Here is a 19,794-nt window from a genome sequence, read left to right on the forward strand (position 1 = left end):
TTTTTTTTTTTTTTGCGGTACACGGGCCTCTCACTGTTGTGGCCTCTCCCGTTGCGGAGCACAGGCTGCAGACGCGCAGGCTCAGCGGCCATGGCTCACGGGCCGAGCCGCTCCGCGGCATGTGGGATCTTCCCAGACCGGGGCACGAACGTGTGTCCCCTGCATCGGCAGGCGGACTCTCAACCACTGCGCCACCAGGGAAGCCCCTCACTGAGCTTTATAAAAAGTGTATTAATAATAACAATGATGGTACTGTTGATTATGAGCTTTCTAAGGACACTGAGGGATGGAAACTATCTAATAAAGGAAAACCAGGCCGGTGATACTTCACTGAAGGCAAGAGAGTATTCAAGATGTACATAAATCAAGATTGTATAAATCTTGGGGTACATATTATTTCTGAACAAATTCCTGGTTTCTCTGAGTTTGCAGTCTACCGCATTACATGAATGCCTAAGTTGATTAAACCATCTGAAATCCTGAATTATCGTTGATCACTTAAGAATATTAATTTTAATTCTTGGTTCTTTTTGACATCCTTAATATTGGTCTCTTTCTGATTATTATTTTCATCTAAACATATATATAAAATTATATCAGTTTTATGGAGATTGAGTTATTATGAAACTTGAATGCATGCAATTATAAGCTATATTTTCCCCATTTTACACTGATTTTACTTGTTATAGTTTTTGCATTTCTGACGTATCAGTGCTCCTGGAGCTTGCACCCATTTAAACACAGGCTCAGTACTGAAGTTCTTGAATGAAGCAGCCTGACAGAAATTGTGAGGATAGCTTTGTGTACAATATTGTTAGGACAGCATGTCCTAGATGTATATATCATATCTTTTGAAAAATTTCTTACAGGCAAAATGTGAGCATTATAAGAAAAAACGAATGGAGGAACAAGAGACTATTGCTTCTTTGCAGAAGGATATCTCTAGATTAACAAAGGAGGACGAAGAGCGCATCATCACTCAAAAGAGAGTGTTCTCCTATCTCTGCAAGAGAGTTCCTCATACCATCTTGGATAGACAGTAATGTTTGCTACGTAAATTGTTATGTAGCTAGAGTCATCATTTTTTAAAAAACAGATTTCACCTTGGGTGTGGTTATATCTCCTTTAAACTGGTGAAGTATTCTTCTCCCTCTTCTCTGCTGTTTGTTTGTTTGTTTTAAATGTCATTAACTTTTTGAAGAAAATGGTCAGTTGTCCTGGAGAAGTACATGCTAGATTTGTCTGTTTGCTTCCTTATTATGTCATTTAATTTATTCTTCTATCTCCTATGTTCCCTCTAAACTGGAAGTTAGAGAGCTAAATTCAGATGCAAGTATTTTTGGCAAAATACTTCATAGGTGGTAATTTATGCTTCTAATTATAACATATCAGGAGGCACATAATGTCTAGTTGACTTACTCTCAGGGATGATAAGATTGTTCAGGGGTTTAAATAATAACAATCTGATCCTTCCACTATAAAATTTCTCATCATCCTTTCATTTAATGGTTTCCCCCATTGATGATCTTATTTTCAATTCTGCTATCCCTTTTTTTCTTTTTCTTTTTTTCCCAGAAGTCTTCCATTAAAAAAAAGAACCTTTCCTTTTGAATAGGCGCTATTTGGTTGCCCTATATGGTTTGTTACAGGGAAGCACAATGTTCAGTTCTTTCATTTTAATTCTAATTTTTTAGAGTAAGCAGTTGTTGCCCTAATGATCTCCAATGATAAGCAATAAGAAGGTTGTTATTAACTCGTGGGTTTTTTTGTTTTTTTTTTTTTTTTTTGGTATGCGGGCCTCCCTCTGTTGTGGTCTCTCCCGTTGCGGAGCACAGGCTCCGGACGCGCAGGCTCAGCGGCCGTGGCTCACGGGCCCAGCCGCTCCGCGGCATGTGGGATCGTCCCAGACCGGGGCGCGAACCCGGTTCCCCTGCATCGGCAGGCGGACGCGCAACCACTGCGCCACCAGGGAAGCCCACTCGTGGGGTTTTAATGATCAAATTATCTTGTCTTTGGCTGGTGGGATCTTTTTCATATTGGTATTATATCCCTTAGACCCAACTCCATTAATCTTTGTTAGATTTCTTACTTTTAGGCCGAAGATACATCCTGTACATTTTTTTGCCCTAGGAGCTCTTTTGAGGAATGGAGTTAGGTATTTGTTAAAACTAACACTAAACATTTAAAATTAACTCATTTAAAATGAATTAATTAGACATTTCTCAAAAGAGCTCTGGTTCCTTTTAGTCAGGAATGGTTTTTAGAGACCACAGTTTGAGTGTTTAGGTTGCTTATCTTATGTTGTCATTGATTTTAGGGCTTTTTAGTGGCACGTACCAGGAACTATATATATTTCTGAGAAAAATTTCTAACTGAAGTTAACACTACTGGATTTTAATTTAAACTCTGATTTTACATTTGTAACGGTTTTCTTTTACACTGAAAATCCTTATTCCTAAGAATAATATCATAATTATTTATTTGCTTTGTCCTATAATATAGAAAAATAGTTTCAAAATAATAATACCAGTATTGCTACTAACAATAAGCCAACTGAATGAAATTTAAATTTCTTTGCAATTATCTTCGACATTAATAATATATTCCACTATGGGTACAGTCAAAATATAGTGTTCTAAAATATCTTGAAATATTTCTTTTCTGTGTGTTTGTGGTACCAAATTAATATACAGTTATGTTTACTTGTTTCAGTTTGTTTTCAGTTTTTAGGGCTGGCTTTTTATTTTTATTTTTATTTTTTTTTTGCGGTACGCGGGGCTCTCACTGTTGTGGCCTCTCCCTTTGCGGAGCACAGACTCCAGACGCGCAGGCTCAGCAGCCATGGCTCACGGGCCCAGCCGCTCCGCGGCATGTGGGATCTTCCCGGACCGGGGCACGAACCCGTGTGCCCTGCATCGGCAGGCAGATTCTCAACCACTGCGCCACCAGGGAAGCCCTAGGGCTGGCTTTTTAAATTTATTTACTTTTGAATATGTAAGACGTTTATACAATTATAAAATCAAAACTGTAATTATTTATATTTGGAGAGGTTTTGTTTTCATTCCCGTCCCCTTAACCTATTCCTTACTTCTCCCTATAGATAATTTTTTTAGTGTTATTTTTAGCAAATACAAACAGTATGGATATTATATTTCTTTGTATAAAAGATAGCACCTTGTTCCTTTCACTTAATAGTATAAACTAGTTACATTTTAACTAGTCTTATGTGTTTACATAGTAGGATTGGAGATTTTTACTAATTAGGTATGTCTGTTTTATACTATAAAAATAAATGGAGTCACATATAAGTTAAAAACAAGTTGAAACTATAGATTGTTTCAATAATTATTTGAGAGATAAGGCACACATATACATGTACATATATATATACAATTTTTATCCTTTTGAAGGACGAACTAGGATAAAAATATAAATAATAAATAACTTAAATAACAAAATGTAGTTGGAGGTAGGTGTGAATAAATAGAAAAGCAAAGAAAGGAAAACAGGAGTAAGGAAGAGCAAAAAGGAGAGAGATAATTACAGTGGGAGAATAAGGTAAGAAGAGAGATGGAGGAAGAGGAATGAAAACAAAAACAAAATAACAGGCAATTTGAGTGAGTGAGAGGGCAAGAAAAAGGGAGAGAAGCATTGAGAAAACTTACCAAGTACCAGATGAAGTCAAGCTAATTCAGGTGTGAATTTGTCTGATGGCCTAGAGATTCTCCACTTTATTTGGTTTTTAATAAAACAAATTCTCAGTTTGAGCACAGAACTTAAAAATTGTGAATTAACCCTTATATAAAAATGCATCAGTTGTACCCACTACAGCTATTGTCAAAAGTTACAAAGGCATTAGACAAAACAGTATAGGACATACACAGATGAGTAAAACCATGTTTGCTGCATTTATGGACCTGATAGCTTATTGGGTAGATAGACACATACTCAGGTAAGTAAAATAAAAGGCACATTGGTATGTGCTGTAATGGTAAGGCAAACAGGATACTAACTGGGTGTGGCATAAGGAGAACTTAGTTTCCACTGAGAAGGGTGGGGATGACCAGAAAGACTTCATGAAGGAGGTAACTTGTAAACTAGATTATTAGGAACTGTAGAATTTTTTTTTAACACAATAAAAGAGTTTAATAAGGTGTCCAGTTTACAAAATAAATCTATAAAAATCAATAGCTTTTGTTTTACACCAGTAATAACCTGGCAGAAAAATGGAGTGGGAGGAAAATTCCATACACAGTCATAACAGTAAATATGAAATACCCAGGAACAATTCTTCTGAGGTGTGTTGAAGTCCTAGATGAATGCTTTAAAATTTATTTGCAGACGGGAAGACATATCATGTTCCTTAAAGGGAGCAGTTGATGGTAGTTTGAATTTTGTGTGTTGTAATTCTCATTACACTTGTATTAATTTGTTCTGGCATCTGTATTCCCCACGATGCTGTAAGCTCAATGATGCCAAAGACTCCGTGTCATTCCCTTCTGTGTTCTAGTGCATGTCCAAGAGGAACTGTAGAATTTTAATAGACGTTAATGAGGAAAAGGGTATTGTAGTTAGAGAAATATGGTGGCTGGGAAATAAAATGTATCTGGGAGTGGCAAGTAGTCCAGGTAGTCCAAGAGGTATGGAGCGTAGGGTGCACAAGGTGATGGTATCTTAGGAGACAGTATGGAAGGAAAGGTGTGCTGAAACTTTGAGGGGCTTCAACTCCAGGCTGAAGAGTTTAGGTTCTACTTTCTGTGTAGCAGGATTAAAAAACCCCAGGATTTATGAGCAAAGAAATTAAACCCAGAGACAGACAAATTAGTGATCAGTTTTAATAGTCTAGTTGGGAGATAACAGAGGTCTATAAAGAAAAAAGAAAGGAGAGAGGTACTGCAGAGATGGACAGGACTTGTCTAGACTGACTGACTCTAGATGTTGAAAGAAGGAGAGCAGTCAAAGATAGCCAGATTTCAAGCTAGCTTTGGGGAATGGGGAAGGAGGATAATGGGTTCATTTACGAACATTAGGCACTTTACATCAGCCACGGAGAGATATCAGGCCTACAGTTAGAAATGCTGAACTCCAGAGAACTTTAAAATTCAGAGAGAGAAAGAAGAAACAGAAGAGGAGTTACACTTGGGTGTCAGGCTAACCAAGGAACAAGAGTGTTTGCAGAAGGAGAGGGTGGTAAGAAGTGTTACATGCCACCTCATTGGTTTGTGTTTGCCTTGCTCGGAATTACTGGTTTGACACATAATAAGTCCTCTTTAAAAGTTTATTAAAAAAAAAAAAGTTTATTGAAGGTAGAGGTAACAGTCATTCAGGATGAATGAAGTTTGCCATGCAGGAAAAAGATAGAAATTGAATGGTAGCATGGGGGAAGGAAGAGGTGAGAGGGCTTGTGAAGTATATAAAGGAAATTAAAGCATATTTGCAGGATAATATGAAAGCTGGTATGTGTTGGGATGGGGAAAGTTGAAGAGAAAGAATAATCTGGAAAGTTATGATATTAAAAGCACAGTTGGTTGAATTAGCTCTGAAAAAAAGGAGATGGGTAAGTTTCCCAAGATAGAAGTGAAATACTGTACATTCTTGCTTTAAAAAGAATAATATGTGAAAGTATAGTGTTATTTTATTTTTCTTTGAGGATTTTTTGAATTACAAAAGCAATATGTGCTTTTAGAAATTCAAACAATATAAAAGTATGTAAAATAAAATGTTATAGACCTGCTTACCCCTCCTAATTTCCACAGATATCTCTGGTATCCCAGAGATAGCACTTTTAACAGTTTGGTTTTTGTCCTTGCTAGTGTTTCACAGCAATAGTGCTGTTGGCTTTTGGGTGGGACCATTCTTCATTGTGTAGGGCATGATGAGCATTCATCATGTTCATTGATGAACTTTTAAGCATCCTTGCCCCCTCCTCAACTATTCAGTGTGACAACCAACACTGTCCCCTAGTTGTGGTATTATCCCTCAGTTAAGAACCCATAGAGTTGATTTTCAATACATATACAGATTCATTTGTAACTATTTTCTTAAAAAAATAGAGTAATATTATACATTTGGCTGTGCAACATTTTTTCCCTTATCAATTCTCATTAGGATGTACAAATTTACATTGTCTCTTCTCATGCCTCATCATTTTCTATAATATGGATGTGCCATTTAACTTTTCCCTTGTTGACGAATATTTAGATGGTATCTGAGTTTTCACTCATAAATAATGGTGCATCGAGCAACTTTGTTCATCTTGAGTTACAGCCTTAGGCACATACTTCTGTGGGAGTGATTGCTAGAGGTAGAACTGTTTGGATAATATGCATTTAATATGTTGAGATTTAATGTCTGTGGTTATTTAAAAATATATACATTAAAATTAAAATATATGGCATAGGGCTTCCCTGGTGGCGCAGTGGTTGCGCGTCCGCCTGCCGATGCAGGGGAACCGGGTTCGCGCCCCGGTCCGGGAAGATCCCATATGCCGCGGAGTGGCTAGGCCCGTGAGCCATGGCCGCTGAGCCTGCGCGTCTGGAGCCTGTGCTCTGCAAAGGGAGAGGCCACAACAGTGAGAGGCCCGCGTACCACAAAAAAAATAAAATAAAATAAAATATATGGCATAGTGTGATACTTGCTTCTGGCAAAAATCACTTAAATTTTTTATAAATTTGCAGATAACCTGTATGTTTATCACTGTAATTTGAAATTGTATAGAGAGAATAGTAAATGTTCCAATACCGCATTCTGAAAGTAATTCAACTTATCTGTTTTCTAGGTTGCTTTGCCTGATTGATTACTATGAATCTAAAATTAGAAAATTTCATAAACAAAGGTACGACTAGTCCTGTATTACAATTTTTAAAGTTATTATCTAGTCATGAATTACAACAAAAGTTTCTATGGGCTTTTGAAACAAATATGCTTTGGAAATCTACCTGATATATGTATAATTTACCTAATATGTTTAACTACAAATTTCTTTTTTTATGAAGATCTTCAAGACTGCACTTTACCACTTATGTTAAACTATATTGTTGCATTTGTATTAAAATATGTATATTTAATAATCACCAAAGTATCGGTCACAGAATAGTGTTTTTCTTTTGTTGAAGTATTATAATTTGTTCTACTGATGTCATCTAACCACTAGATAGTTACTGAGTATATCCACAAAGTGTGTAGGGTTGGATTAGATGCCTGCCAAAGTACAGCCTAATTCGTATGCAGATTTATATGAGATAAAGATAAAATGTCAGTGAAAAATCAAGTATATAGAGTAAAACGCAGTTGTCACCTCTGATTAAAGAAATAAGGGTACAGTTTAAAAACAATGGTCTTTGACTACCAAAAATAGCTGAAAGATATCTAAGGCCAAATAATCTAAAGTGCTTTAATATAGTCATTAAAACAGTGGCTATTCTGTTTCATTGTTTATAAATGGAACAGTTCTTTTAACAAATATTTGAGCACCTACTTTCTGCCAAGTTCTGTTTTTGTTACTGAACAGATAAAATAGATAAACTAGAATAAAGCAGATAAGTTCTCTGCTTTCATTAAGTATACATTGTCTAGTATTCTTGCCCCAGGAGTACTGACTCCAGAAACTCAGTAGGACTGATGGCAGAGCTGTGCTGGTTGCTGGTTCCTTCTAGCACCTTGGGGACTCTTAAAAAATAGCGGGATGGAGGGAAGAAGGGAAGAAAGAAGTGAAAAAGGAAGGAAGGGAAGATGAGAAAAGAACAAGTAATGATAGAGCAACTCCTTGCTTTGTCCTATTCAGAAAGTAATATTATACCAATTAACTTCAGGGACCTTCTGATTTTCAAAACTGTGTCTTTTAGATGGTAGGCATGGTGTTAGATAGATTCTAGAGATAGGACAAAGTTTGTTTATCTTGGCTGCATCAGCTCTTCCTTGCAGCATGCGGGATCTTTTTATTTTTTTTCGGCACACAGGCTCTTCGTTGAGGCGCGTGGGCTTCTCTCTAGTTGTGGCGTGCTGGGTTTTTTTCTCTCTTTAGTTGTATCGCGTGGGCTCCAGAGTACGTGGGCTCTCTAGTTGAGGCACACAGACTTAGCTGCCCCACGGCATGTGGGATCTTAGTTCCCCCACCAGGGATCGAACCTGCGTCCCCTGCATTGGAAGGCGGATTAGTTTCTTTACCACTGGACCACCAGGGAAGTCCCTAGGACAACGTTTTGAACACAGTTCTTACCTTCTAGGAGTTTGCAATCTAGTAAGGGAGATTAAATGCAAACACATTAATAGTTAAAAATAATATGAGACTTAAAAGACAGTAAGGCATAATGTCACAGTAGAGTAATTACTAAAAACTGTACAGACAGTAAGTAATACAGGAGTCGATAACAGGAACAAATTTGTTTTAGATGGAGTAACCAGGGAAGCCATTACAAAGCAGATGGGGGTTGTGCTTGAGGTTGAAGAATAAGTAAAAATTGGGAAAGCAGAAAGGCAAAAAACCACTGCTTGTATGCTTTGAGCAAAAGTGCATAGATGTAAGAGAGTAGACTTTTTTATGGTACTATAAGCCAGTTTGGCTGGACTTCATACAGGACCAAGAGTGAGCTATAAATGAACAAAAAGACATCATTTGCCTTGGAAAGAAGGAAGGCACTTTTTCCTTTGATACAGAAAAGCTGGTGATGAGGTTGTAGGTATGTGTATTAGGTGGGGTTCTAGAGAGAAACAGAACCAATATAATGTACATTTATATGCAGAGAGAGATTTATTTTAAAGGAGTTGGTTCATGCGATTGTGAAGCTTGCAAGTCTGAAATCTGTGAGGCTGGCATGCAGGCCGGAGACCCAGGGAAGAGTTGATGTTGCAGTGTTGAGGCTGAAGGCAACCTGAAGGCAGAATACCTCCCTTCTTGAAGATTTCAGTCTTTGCTCTTAAGGTCTTTAACTAATTGCACAAGGCCCACCCACATTATGAAGGGTAATCTGCTTTATTCAAAGTCTATTGATTTAAATATCACATCTAAAGAATACCTTATGGCCATATCTAAACTGGTGTTTGACCAAGTAGCAGGGCACCGTAGCCTAGCCTAAAATGAACAATCATAGTATGAAGAGTAAAGAGAAAGCAAATGAATAATTTCATTTGAGAGGTTGTAAACTGTTAAGCTCACAGAATCAGGAAAATAATGAAAATGAGTAAAGCAGGTTAGGTGGGGATTGTGGCACATTGGAGAGCTGTGTACCATCTGTCTTAAGGGGCAGTTAAACTGTCACTGTGAGAAATGTGAGCGCACTGTAGCTAAATCTGCTTTTTTGAGAAGTTACAATGTTAGGTTTATAAATGAAATCAGATTTTTAAATGTTTGCAACTAAAACTCAGTGTTCTACAGCATATTATACGGTCCAGACTGAATATTATTTGAAACCTTTGCTCTATATCTTTAATAAATTGTAAGCTGGATCCAGGAGTTGGTTGACTTCTTTTCTGTAAAGGGCCAGATCGTATGTATTTAGGCATTTTAGTCTATATAGTCTCTCACAACTGGTCAACTCTGCTGTTGTAGCATGAAATGAGCCATAGACAGTAAGTAAATGAATTGGCATGGCTGTGTTCCATAAAACATTAACTTAAAAAAGCCTACTAGATGTAGCCCACAGGCAACAGTTTGCTGACCACTGATCTAGATGATGAAGAGAGAACATTTGGGATTTGTAGTAAGAGTAGAGAAGATTTAGTATAGCCATCATTGAAATGTCTTGTGTAGAATGTGGTGTGAGAGGTTGCCTCTGAAGTTGTGCAAACTGGCATTCTCTGACTAAAAATAATAAAAGGATTGAGGCCATTGGGGGGGGTGGTGTTGAATCTGGTTGTCATGAATTTGTAGTGAAAATCTGGGATTGAGGAATGAGGACCTTGGAGGAAAGGAATTACTTTTTTGCTTAGCAATCCTATCATCACTGGTCTAGCTGAAGTGAAATATAATACTTTGGGCGGTGCAAACTACGCTCAGGTCAGATACTTGGATTGAATGTCTCATTAAGGGAGAAGGATACAGGAAGAAAATAGGGGCTGCATTATACATAATGTTCTCACAGATGGAAAATTAGAAGTCATTTATACTTTGCAGTGATGAAGAGTCTGCCCTGAGGAGAGTTTTTCATAGTTCATTGACTGAACAAAGTTTATCAGTCTCTTTTCTAAGAGTAAATACTAACTTGATAGATTGTAGCAACTTCAAGGTGGATTTTGAGATCTACAAATAGGATAGTAGTATCACCTGAAGAAGCAGGAGTACTCTAAAAGGAGTGTGTAAGAATTAACTGACAAGTATTATATTACTAAAAAAAAGAAGGTGAAAGAGAAGGGAAAATGAAGGAAGATGGGCTATGATTTGGAGGCCTAAGTGGGATAAACTGGAAGCACAGGAGGAGGACGTATACACCTGTAGAGCTAGGGGAGCAAGACCAAAGGAAGAAGACAGATGGGACATGGGCCTCTTGCAGAGGTAGGAGCCCTCTGTTTAACACCCACTTTTTAAGGGTAGCATTGTCCAAAGTTTTTCTCATCATGAAACACAGAAAGTGATGTTTGTGTACCACACTGGGGTCTGGCCAGTTGTCCTGAGGACTGAGAGAGATGAATATCTTGGCACATTTGTAATCCCTTTGCACAGCGCACCTATGGCACACTATCTGGACCCTCATTTTAGGGCGCAGGCTTGAGAAGGCCTCCAGAGAGCTCGTGAAAGACAGTTTCTGAATACTATGGATTGGTATTCCTTTCTGCCTCCATACATGAGAAAATTCAGGGAAAGCAAAGAAAGCTGCAATCAAGGCAGCAGATATTTGAATACAAGTGTTAAGCAGTTGGAAATCTTAGAAAACTGCAAACATGGTATAACCTCTGAAACAGGAAAAGTAAATTTTAAAACGATAGGCTCTCAGCTATGTTACTTTACCTACTTTTAAAAAAAAATTTATTTAATTTATTTTTGGCTGCATTGGGTCTTCGTTGCTGTGCGCGGTCTTTCTCTAGTTGTGGCGAGCAGGGGCTACTCTTCGTTGTGGTGTGTGGACTTCTCATTGCGGTGGCTTCTCTTGTTGCGGAGCACAGGCTCTAGGCGTGCGGGCTTCAGTAGTTGTGGCACGCGGGCTCTAGAGCGCAGGCTCAGTAGTTGCGGCGCATGGGCTTAGTTGCTCCGCAGCATGTGGGATCTTCCCGGACCAGGGCTCAAACCCGTGTCCCCTGCATTGGCAGGTGGATTCTTAACCACTGCGCCACCAGGGAAGCCCCTACCTACTTTTCTTTACCCAGAAATACATATCACTGTAGATTACTTTATCACTATATGGTAATATAGATTAATATATCACTATAGATTACATGGAATATATTGCTGGCTTTTTCTATTAGTATTTCCCTGGCTTGGTGGATAGATTAAAGAGCCAAGGAAAGTAACGTAGGAATAACACCTACAGGCCTCAGACTGAATTTCTTCTGAGATGTCAGAGACATTTGGAAAGTTACCCCAAGGAAAATAGTTCTATAATGAATTAGTAAAGTGAAGTCCCCTTGTCTAATTCCATCCTTTTTTTAGATAGAAATTTTTTAAGTGGTCTTGGGAAATGGAGGCAGGTGGCTTTGAGGTTAACCTCTGACTGAACATGATTTGGATTAGGGAAGAAAATAAAACACAGGATTTCTCTAGTTTTGCTCTTTCTCTCCACCCCTAAGGAGCACGATCTTCAACACTGGGTTCCTCCTGAGGCTTCTGGAGGCCATTGGAGAAAGGGTGGGAGGAATTTGGCTGTGGGGATCCCATGTCCAAATGAGAGTTTGTGGATGCTTAGAATTATGTTTTTACTTCAAGAAAACCACAAAACCTGTCAATGCTCAATAAAGAACTACAGGAAAAGAAAGTGAGGATTCTTTACTGAAACTCATTTCCCTTTAGGTCTGCATACATTTAAAATTGGTCTCCTCTACTATATTCATATATTAGGTTTCTCTTGAGAACAAGTATAGCCATAGTGGCAGGTATTTTAGAGTATATATAGGGAATGATGTGAGTGCATAGGCTTTGGAGCCAGAGAGATTTCAATTTGAATCTCACTACTACTACTAACTATTTGAGTGACTTTGAGCAAGTTAAATACTCAAACTCCTCACCTGTTAAATGTGAAATAGTTTGTATAAAACGTCTATCTTAGTACTTGTTATATAGAGGCTACTCAGTCATCCTTATTTTAGTCATCTTTCCTAAAATGGTCATTTGTTCAAGGCTAGCATGTGTTTTAGAGGAAGGTCTGAGGGATATATTAGTACAGCTGTCTCGAATGGAAATGTAATGCAAGCCACATAAATAATTTCACATTTTCATGTAGCCAAGTTAAAAAGTAAAAAGAAACTAATGAAATACATTTTAATATATTTTATTTAATATCCAAAATATTATCATTTCAACATGTAATCAATAACATTATTAGGTATTTCACACTCTTTTTTTCATTGTAAGTCATTGAAATATGGTATATATTTAATTTACAGCACACCTCAATTCAGATACTAAATTTTCATCAGAAGTATTTGATCTGTATTTAGATTTCACGAAGCCGAGTTCAAAAATACTTACATATTCAAATTGTTCTGTACATACCTAAAAGTTTTCTAGCACCTGAATCAAGTACAGAAAACTTCTTTCCTTTAATATTTACATCCACATTTACAAAACTGGCTCATCTTTTTTAGAATAATTGGTTTGACTGAATTAAAGGTATATCTGCTTGAAAACTATACCCAACTTAAATTCACTAACTCTTCTATTTAATTCAGAAGGGTACTGCAAAACTGAAAAGCAGCTCTAAATCAGTCAGTAGCAACAAAAAGTTCCTCCAAGTTTTCTTGTAGTTTTTACAGCCAATTGATATGCACTGTGGATTAAAACTAAAATCTTCTACCATAATATTAGAAAATGTGTGTAAAGTCAATATTGATTTGTGTTATGAAAAGTTTTTATTTCACTGTAAATTTTCATAGCTTGTCACAGATATGCTTTTCCTTTCTTTGGAGCTTCAAATGTATTTTAATTTTATTTTATTTTTAAATATTTATTTATTTATTTGTTTTTGGCTGCATTGGGTCTTAGTTGCAGCACGTGGGATCTTTCCTTGTGGTGCATGATCTTCTCTCTAGTTGTGGTGCATGGGCTCCAGAGTGCATGAGCTCTGTAGTTGTGGAGCTTCAAATTTAGCTTACTCATATGTAGAGTGATATTGGTGAGAAAACATAAACCACACTACCATTTTTGTGTTTGGTTATTGAGCATTTGGCAAGCATTTTGTTTGTTTGTTTCAAGAAAATATTGAATTCAGGTTAACAGTACAGTTAGTCTTTGTAACTCTTCCATGGCTCAACCAATAAGCATTGGCAAAAAAACACAAGATTGTTAAGGTCATTTTGTTTCAGTGGTTCTGCAAACTGGTATAGCATTTACACAGGTGCTGTATAATTTTAACAACTATGTTCATGACACTGTAATAGTCTGCTTCAGACAACTGAGCACATTTCTAATATGTATTATACAGTATAACAAAGCAATGAGAAACATCAGTCTTTTGAACATTCCAGTAAATCTGGATTTTTGATGTTACAAAGCTAGAGCACCTTCCATTGTGGAAAAAAATGATTTTTTCATATCTAGCTGAAATTCTTTGATAGATATGTAAAATTCAAAGACACACCATAAGTGTGATATTTTTATTTTAAGACCTCAAATTGTCAACATTTCTTGGTAAATCTGGAAGTCCTCTGAGACAGAACATTCCCAAAGTGTTAATTGAGATATGATTCATCTAAAGATAAAGAAATGTATTTGCAATTTTTAAAATTAAATCAATTCATCTTTGATGTTATAAGAAAGGTCTGGTATTCTCTAGGCAGTTGTTCGTGGGCTTAATTGAAGATCTTTCACTTTTTTATAAAAATAACTTTTGTTTTCTCATAATTTTCCAATAAAATTTCCATAACAAATAATTTATTTCATGTAAGGACAGTTTCTGTTTTTGTGCAACACTTCAAAATGTTTTATAGGTGGCCAAAATTATAAGCTCAGATTTTGCTAAAAAATTATTTTAAAAGTTTTTGTTGTATGGTTAATTTTGATTTCGGTGACTTTCATGCTTTTTTGACTGTTGAGCGGAAACTTCTTAATATGTTCATTATGTATTTGCTGAAAATGCATCCTATCGTTATCTACCTTATTATCCTAAAAGATTTTTTTATATAACAACTTTTTAAAATAACGGCTTTATTGAGATATAATTCACATGCCATAAAATTCACCATTTTAAAGCGTACAATTCAGTGATTTTAGGATATTCACAAAGTGTGTCATCATCTCCACAGTCAATTTTAGAACATGTTCATCACCCCATTGAGAAACCCCGTTGGCAATCACTCCCCGCCCTGAGCCCTTACTCTACTGCAACACAACATCACAAAATATACAATTCCATTTACATGAAATGGCCAGAATATGCAAGTCCATAAAGACAGAAAGTAGATGAGTGGTTGCCTAGGAATTGTATTGTAGTGGAGTAGGGACTCAGGGCAGAGAGGAGATGGGGAGTGATTGATAATGGGTATGGTATTTCTCAGTGGGGTGATGAACATGTTCTAAAATTGATTGTGGAGATGGTGACACAACTTTGTGAGTATCCTAAAGGGATATCTCATTGTGGTTTTGATTTGTGTTTCCCTAAGGACTAATGATGAGTGTCTTTTTATATGCTTATTGTCCATTTGCATATCTGCTTTGGAGAAATGCCTACTCACATCCTTTGCCCATTTTTAAATTGACTTTTTTGTCTTATTGTTGAATTGTAAGAGTTCTTTATTAATTCTGGATATAAGTTGCAAATATTTTATCCCATTCTGTGGGTTTTCTTTTTTCTCTTGATGGTGTCCTTTGAAGCTCAAGAATGTTTTAATTTTAATGAAGTCCAGTTTGTTTTTTCTTTTTTTTTTTTTTTTTTTTGCGGTATGCGGGCCTCTCACTGTTGTGGCCTCTCCCGTTGCGGAGCACAGGCTTCGGATGCACAGGCTCAGCGGCCATGGCTTACGGGCCCAGCTGCTCCGCGGCACGTGGGATCTTCCCGGACCGGGGCACGAACCCGTGTCCCCTGCATTGGCAGGCGGACTCTCAACCACAGCGCCACAAGGGAAGCCCTGCTTCAGTTTTTAAATTTTAATTAAAAGTCTAGTTCTTCAGTTGTATTAGCTATATTTCAAGTGCTTATTGCCCGTGTGTACATAGTGTTTACCGTATCGGACAGCCCTGTGTTAGTGTATCAGGATTTTTAAAAACATTAATACTGATTTTCTAGTACTTTATAGCTCACAGAATGCTTTGATATCTTTTTTACTTTTAACACCAATTCTGTGAGGTAGATGTGACAGAAATTATCTCTGTTTTATAGATGAGAAAACAAATTTTGAGAGACTGAACTACCCAAATAACACAACTGGTTAATGGTGATGTTAAGACTTGAATCAGGGCCACTAAGTCTGTGGCCTTGTCCACTTATACTCTGCATTTTTTTAAAAAAATAAATTTATTGGGCTTCATATTTATTTATTTATTTATTTATTTTTGGCTGCATTGAGTCTTCGTTGCTGGGTTTTAGTTGTTGCGCGCAGGCTTTCTCTAGTTGCGGCAAGCAGGGGCTACTCTTCATTGTGGTGTGTGGGCTTCTCATTGCAGTGGCTTCTCTTGTCGTAGAGCTTGGGCTCTAGGCACACAGGTTTCAGTAGTTGTGGCTCGCAGGGTCAGTAGTTGTCGCTCGCTGCCTCAGTAGTTGTGGCTTGCGGGCTCTAGAGCGCAGGCTCAATAGTTGTGGCACACAAGCTTAGTTGCTCCGCAGCATGTGGGATCTTCCCAGGCCAGAGCTCAAACCCGTGTCCCCTGCATTGGCAGGCAGATTCTCAACCACTGCGCCGCCAGGGAAGTCCCTGCATTTTTTGATACAGATTTTTTGGTGACCTAAAAGTACTAGAAGGAAAAAAACAATATGCATTGTTTGTTTATTCATTCAAGAAGTGTTTTTTCACCACCACTTATGCCCCATATTCTTCTGGGCAGTGAGATACAATGGTGAACAGAACAAAGTTCTGGTCTTCATGTATCTTACCTTCCAATTAAGGCATTAGTGAACAAATATATACTATAGTACTAGGTATTAAGTAGTATGTTCTAATACCATTTTCTATGAGAATAAGTAGGAAATTTGGCTTAAATTTTAGTTCATGTTTAGGTTATCAAAGCCTTATTGTATTGATTTAATTTTTGTTAGCTAGATTTTTTTTCTTTGAAGATAAATTTTTCATAAATACCCTGCATGTATCTTTTCATAGGCAATATAAAGAAGATGAAAGTCAGTCAGAAGAAGACTACAGAAGTCTGAGTGCTTCACCCCCTTATAAAGGCCTTCTAATGGTATGGGGACTATATGACTGATAAATACTTTTTTATAAAGCAAAATGATAATCTAAATAATCTCCCAGGAAAGTTAACTATATTTTTCTGAAATGTGTTGCAGTCATTACAGAATCAACTCAAGGAATCGAAATCTAAGATAGATGCACTTTTAAGTGAAAAGCTGAATCTCCAAAAAGATTTGGAAACCAGGTGAGAGAAACTTGTCATTTTTATTTAACTTCCATTTAAGCATAAACTGGATTTTGAATATTAAATAAATCATTCTGTCCCCTTTACTCTAAAACTAATGTTGGGGACCTCATACTCATACTTATTTTAGTCATTTGTCTCATATCATGGAAAGAGCAAAAATACATACATAGGCTAGGGAAGTGAGAAAATAGGAAGAAGATAAAACTGGGTAGGAACTCAGAATAGATTCAGTCTTATGCCAGCAGGTTTCCCTTTCCCAAATAACTTTATTTTTTATTTTAATGTTTTTTTCCAAATTACTTTAGAATGTCTTATTACTTCATCATATGCCTGTGTTCTGGGAAGGGGGGGAATTAAAAACTTTAAATGGCATACAACAGAAAGGTTTATTTAGGTACAGCATAATACCACAAAAGGATGGCACTCTACCTGTTAACAGAGAGTAATGAGGAATGCACACTGCTGAGACTTTTTTATTCAACAAATATTTGTTGAATACCTATTGTAAGTCAGACATGGTCTTAAGTTCTGGGACAATATATAATAAGCAAAACAAATACCTTGTTCTTGTAAATCTTATACTTTAATGTAGAGGAGACTGATACCTACAGTAAAAACCATTTCTATGAAGTTTAAAAGCCTGCCACATAATAATGTATAAATTTATGGTTATATAAATATGAGGTAAAAATTTATAAAACATTCATGGGAAGAATGAAGAGTGAATTTCAGATAGTGGTTACCTGTGGTATGGGAAGGAGAGCAATGACAGTAGTAATCAGGGTCACACATGGAGTTTTAAGTATATGTATAATGTTTTAGTTAAAATATTTGAAACAAATTACTCTTCAACTTTGGTAAAGCTTGAGGGGTGGACACGGCACTATTTGTCTTACTATTCTCTATTCTTGTCTGTACCTTTGAGATAATTCACTATAAAAACAAGTAATAGATTAATAACAATAAAAATGGGTAGAAAGTTTTGAACAGGGAATACACAGAAGAAGAAACCCAATAGCCAATAAATACCTCATTAGCAGTCATGAAATATTTTTTTAAATTAACTAATTAATTAATTTATTTTGGTTGTGTTGGGTCTTAGCTGCTGCATGTGGACTTAAGTAGTTGTGGCACATGGGCTCAGTAGTTGTGGCTTGCAGGCTCTAGAGCACAGACTCAGTAGTTGTGGCACACGGGCTTAGTTGCTCCACGGCATGTGGGATCTCCCCGGACCAGGGCTGGAACCCGTGTCCCCTGCAGTGGCAGGCGAATTCTTAACCACTGTGCCGCCAGGGAAGCCCAGCAATCATGAAATATTTTAAGAATTTTTAAGCATATTTGTGACAAGTAACAGGGTATACACTATTGTTTATTATTAAATATCTTTATGGTATAGTTTTATTAAATAAAAATAAGTGCATTCAACATGATTTATCTTCTGCAGGCCCACACAGCATGAATTAAGACTTTATAAACAACAGGTGAAGAAGCTGGAGAAAGCCCTTAAGAAAAGCATCAAGTAATTATATTTTACCACAGTTAAAAATTAAGATTTTGTATCTTATTATTTATTTTTATTACCTGTCAGCTTACCTCATAGTGACCGTGGCTCAAAATTACCAGGCTGATGGGGGGAAATGACATTAAAAAGGGATATTTCTGGTTCCACAGTTTTAAAGGTTTCTACTGTATTGGATTTGACTGTATATGCATCTTAAACAAGAACAAGGAAAAGGTAATTGTCTGATATAATGAAAGGCAAAGATTTTAATTAGAAAGTTGTCTTTGGAAGTCATGGAGGAATTGCAAGAGAATAATTGAAATTAGAGGTGACAAGGCCCAAATTTTTGTTGGTGGTAGTTATGACATGAATAATATATAGCCTCATCGTATTTTAAAACTGAAGGTACCAGAATGAATGCAGTGTGCCATTCATATCCACCACCTCTCTTTTATGACTTTGAAAAGCATGTACTCAGAGGAGTTTCAAAAAGTTGGTCCTCAAATAGTGATAGTATTTTCTGAAGATTAGCTATGTGTACTCTTTGATTCAAGGGAATGGGACTTGAAGTAGTGCAGTGAGCATTGAGACGAAATATTTTAAAAATGACATGAGTTAAAATATGCATTAGATGTATTAAATCAGTTGTATTAGCGTATGTTGATTCAATTTTCAGTGACAGCTGTTTCCTCCTTATGGCAGCACATGCCACAGTGAAAGGGAAGTATTCTGGCCATCCAGGAATTACATATTGAGTTAAATTAAGGAAGGAAAACTAAAGAAGAAAAGAGAAGTGGAAGGTTTAGAAAGGTTGCATTCATTCATTCAATTAATATTTGTTCCTTTCTACTATTGCTTGATATTTTAGGTACCTGTAGTACCTCTTCCTATCTGCTTGGTATTCTGCATACTGAAATTACAGTGGTAAATCAAATAGAAAAGGTTCTTGCTTTCATGAAGGTTATGTGAAGGGGGAAGGGCAATGAAAAAATAAATAAGACAATTTTGATATAGTATAAGTACTAAAGGTAAAATAGTGTGAGAGTTACTATTGTATGAGTTTGGACAAGAAGTGGTAGTGACATGGTCAAAGGTGGCAGTAGCGGAGATAGAACTGATAGGACTTGGTGATGGATTGGGGATATAGGCAGCTGAGGTGGGGAGAAAAATCAAGAGTCAACTTAAAAAATAAAAAAATCAACTAATCAAGACTAAGTTTTAGTCCTGAATAACTAGGTAGTTGTTGGGGCATTAACTGAGATAGGAAAATTGGTCAAGGAGCAGCTGGGAAAAGGAGGATGTAAGGGACATAAAAAGTCAGAGAAGGTGTAGGGGAGGAAAACTCCACAGCCCTCTTAGGGTCTCTGGCTGGGCCTGAAAATTAAACTGACAAAGACAGATTAACATGAGAAAAGTATGTAAATTTATTTAATGTAACTTTTACTGACCTGAGAAGAAATGAAGACTTGAAGAAACTGTTAAGCCTGAGCATTTTACTACTAGGTTTGATGAAGAGTGGAAAGTTGTGGGAAAATGTGATAGTACAAAAGGTTATGAGCTAAGGGTACTAAACTGGGGGAAATCCAGATTCCTCGTCTTCAGAGATAAAGATGCTCCTTTC

General features: G+C 36.9%; 1 protein-coding gene across 12 annotated transcripts in view; it reads left to right on the plus strand.

Annotated features, from left to right (window-relative positions):
- CEP70 (centrosomal protein 70) overlaps window positions 1-19,794 on the plus strand; it is an 88,873-nt gene that overhangs the window by 30,803 nt on the left and 38,276 nt on the right. For all 12 annotated transcript variants that reach the window (XM_028489399.2, XM_028489402.2, XM_055086969.1 and 9 more), the window contains 5 exons: window positions 870-1,039; window positions 6,779-6,835; window positions 16,396-16,477; window positions 16,581-16,669; window positions 18,117-18,191. In XM_028489399.2, the coding sequence (XP_028345200.1) occupies window positions 870-1,039; window positions 6,779-6,835; window positions 16,396-16,477; window positions 16,581-16,669; window positions 18,117-18,191 (473 nt within the window). The remainder of the gene's footprint in view (window positions 1-869; window positions 1,040-6,778; window positions 6,836-16,395; window positions 16,478-16,580; window positions 16,670-18,116; window positions 18,192-19,794) is intronic.

This window comes from Physeter macrocephalus, chromosome 1 (genome assembly GCF_002837175.3).
Source record: "Physeter macrocephalus isolate SW-GA chromosome 1, ASM283717v5, whole genome shotgun sequence".
In the NCBI taxonomy this organism is placed as follows: Eukaryota; Metazoa; Chordata; class Mammalia; order Artiodactyla; family Physeteridae; genus Physeter; species Physeter macrocephalus.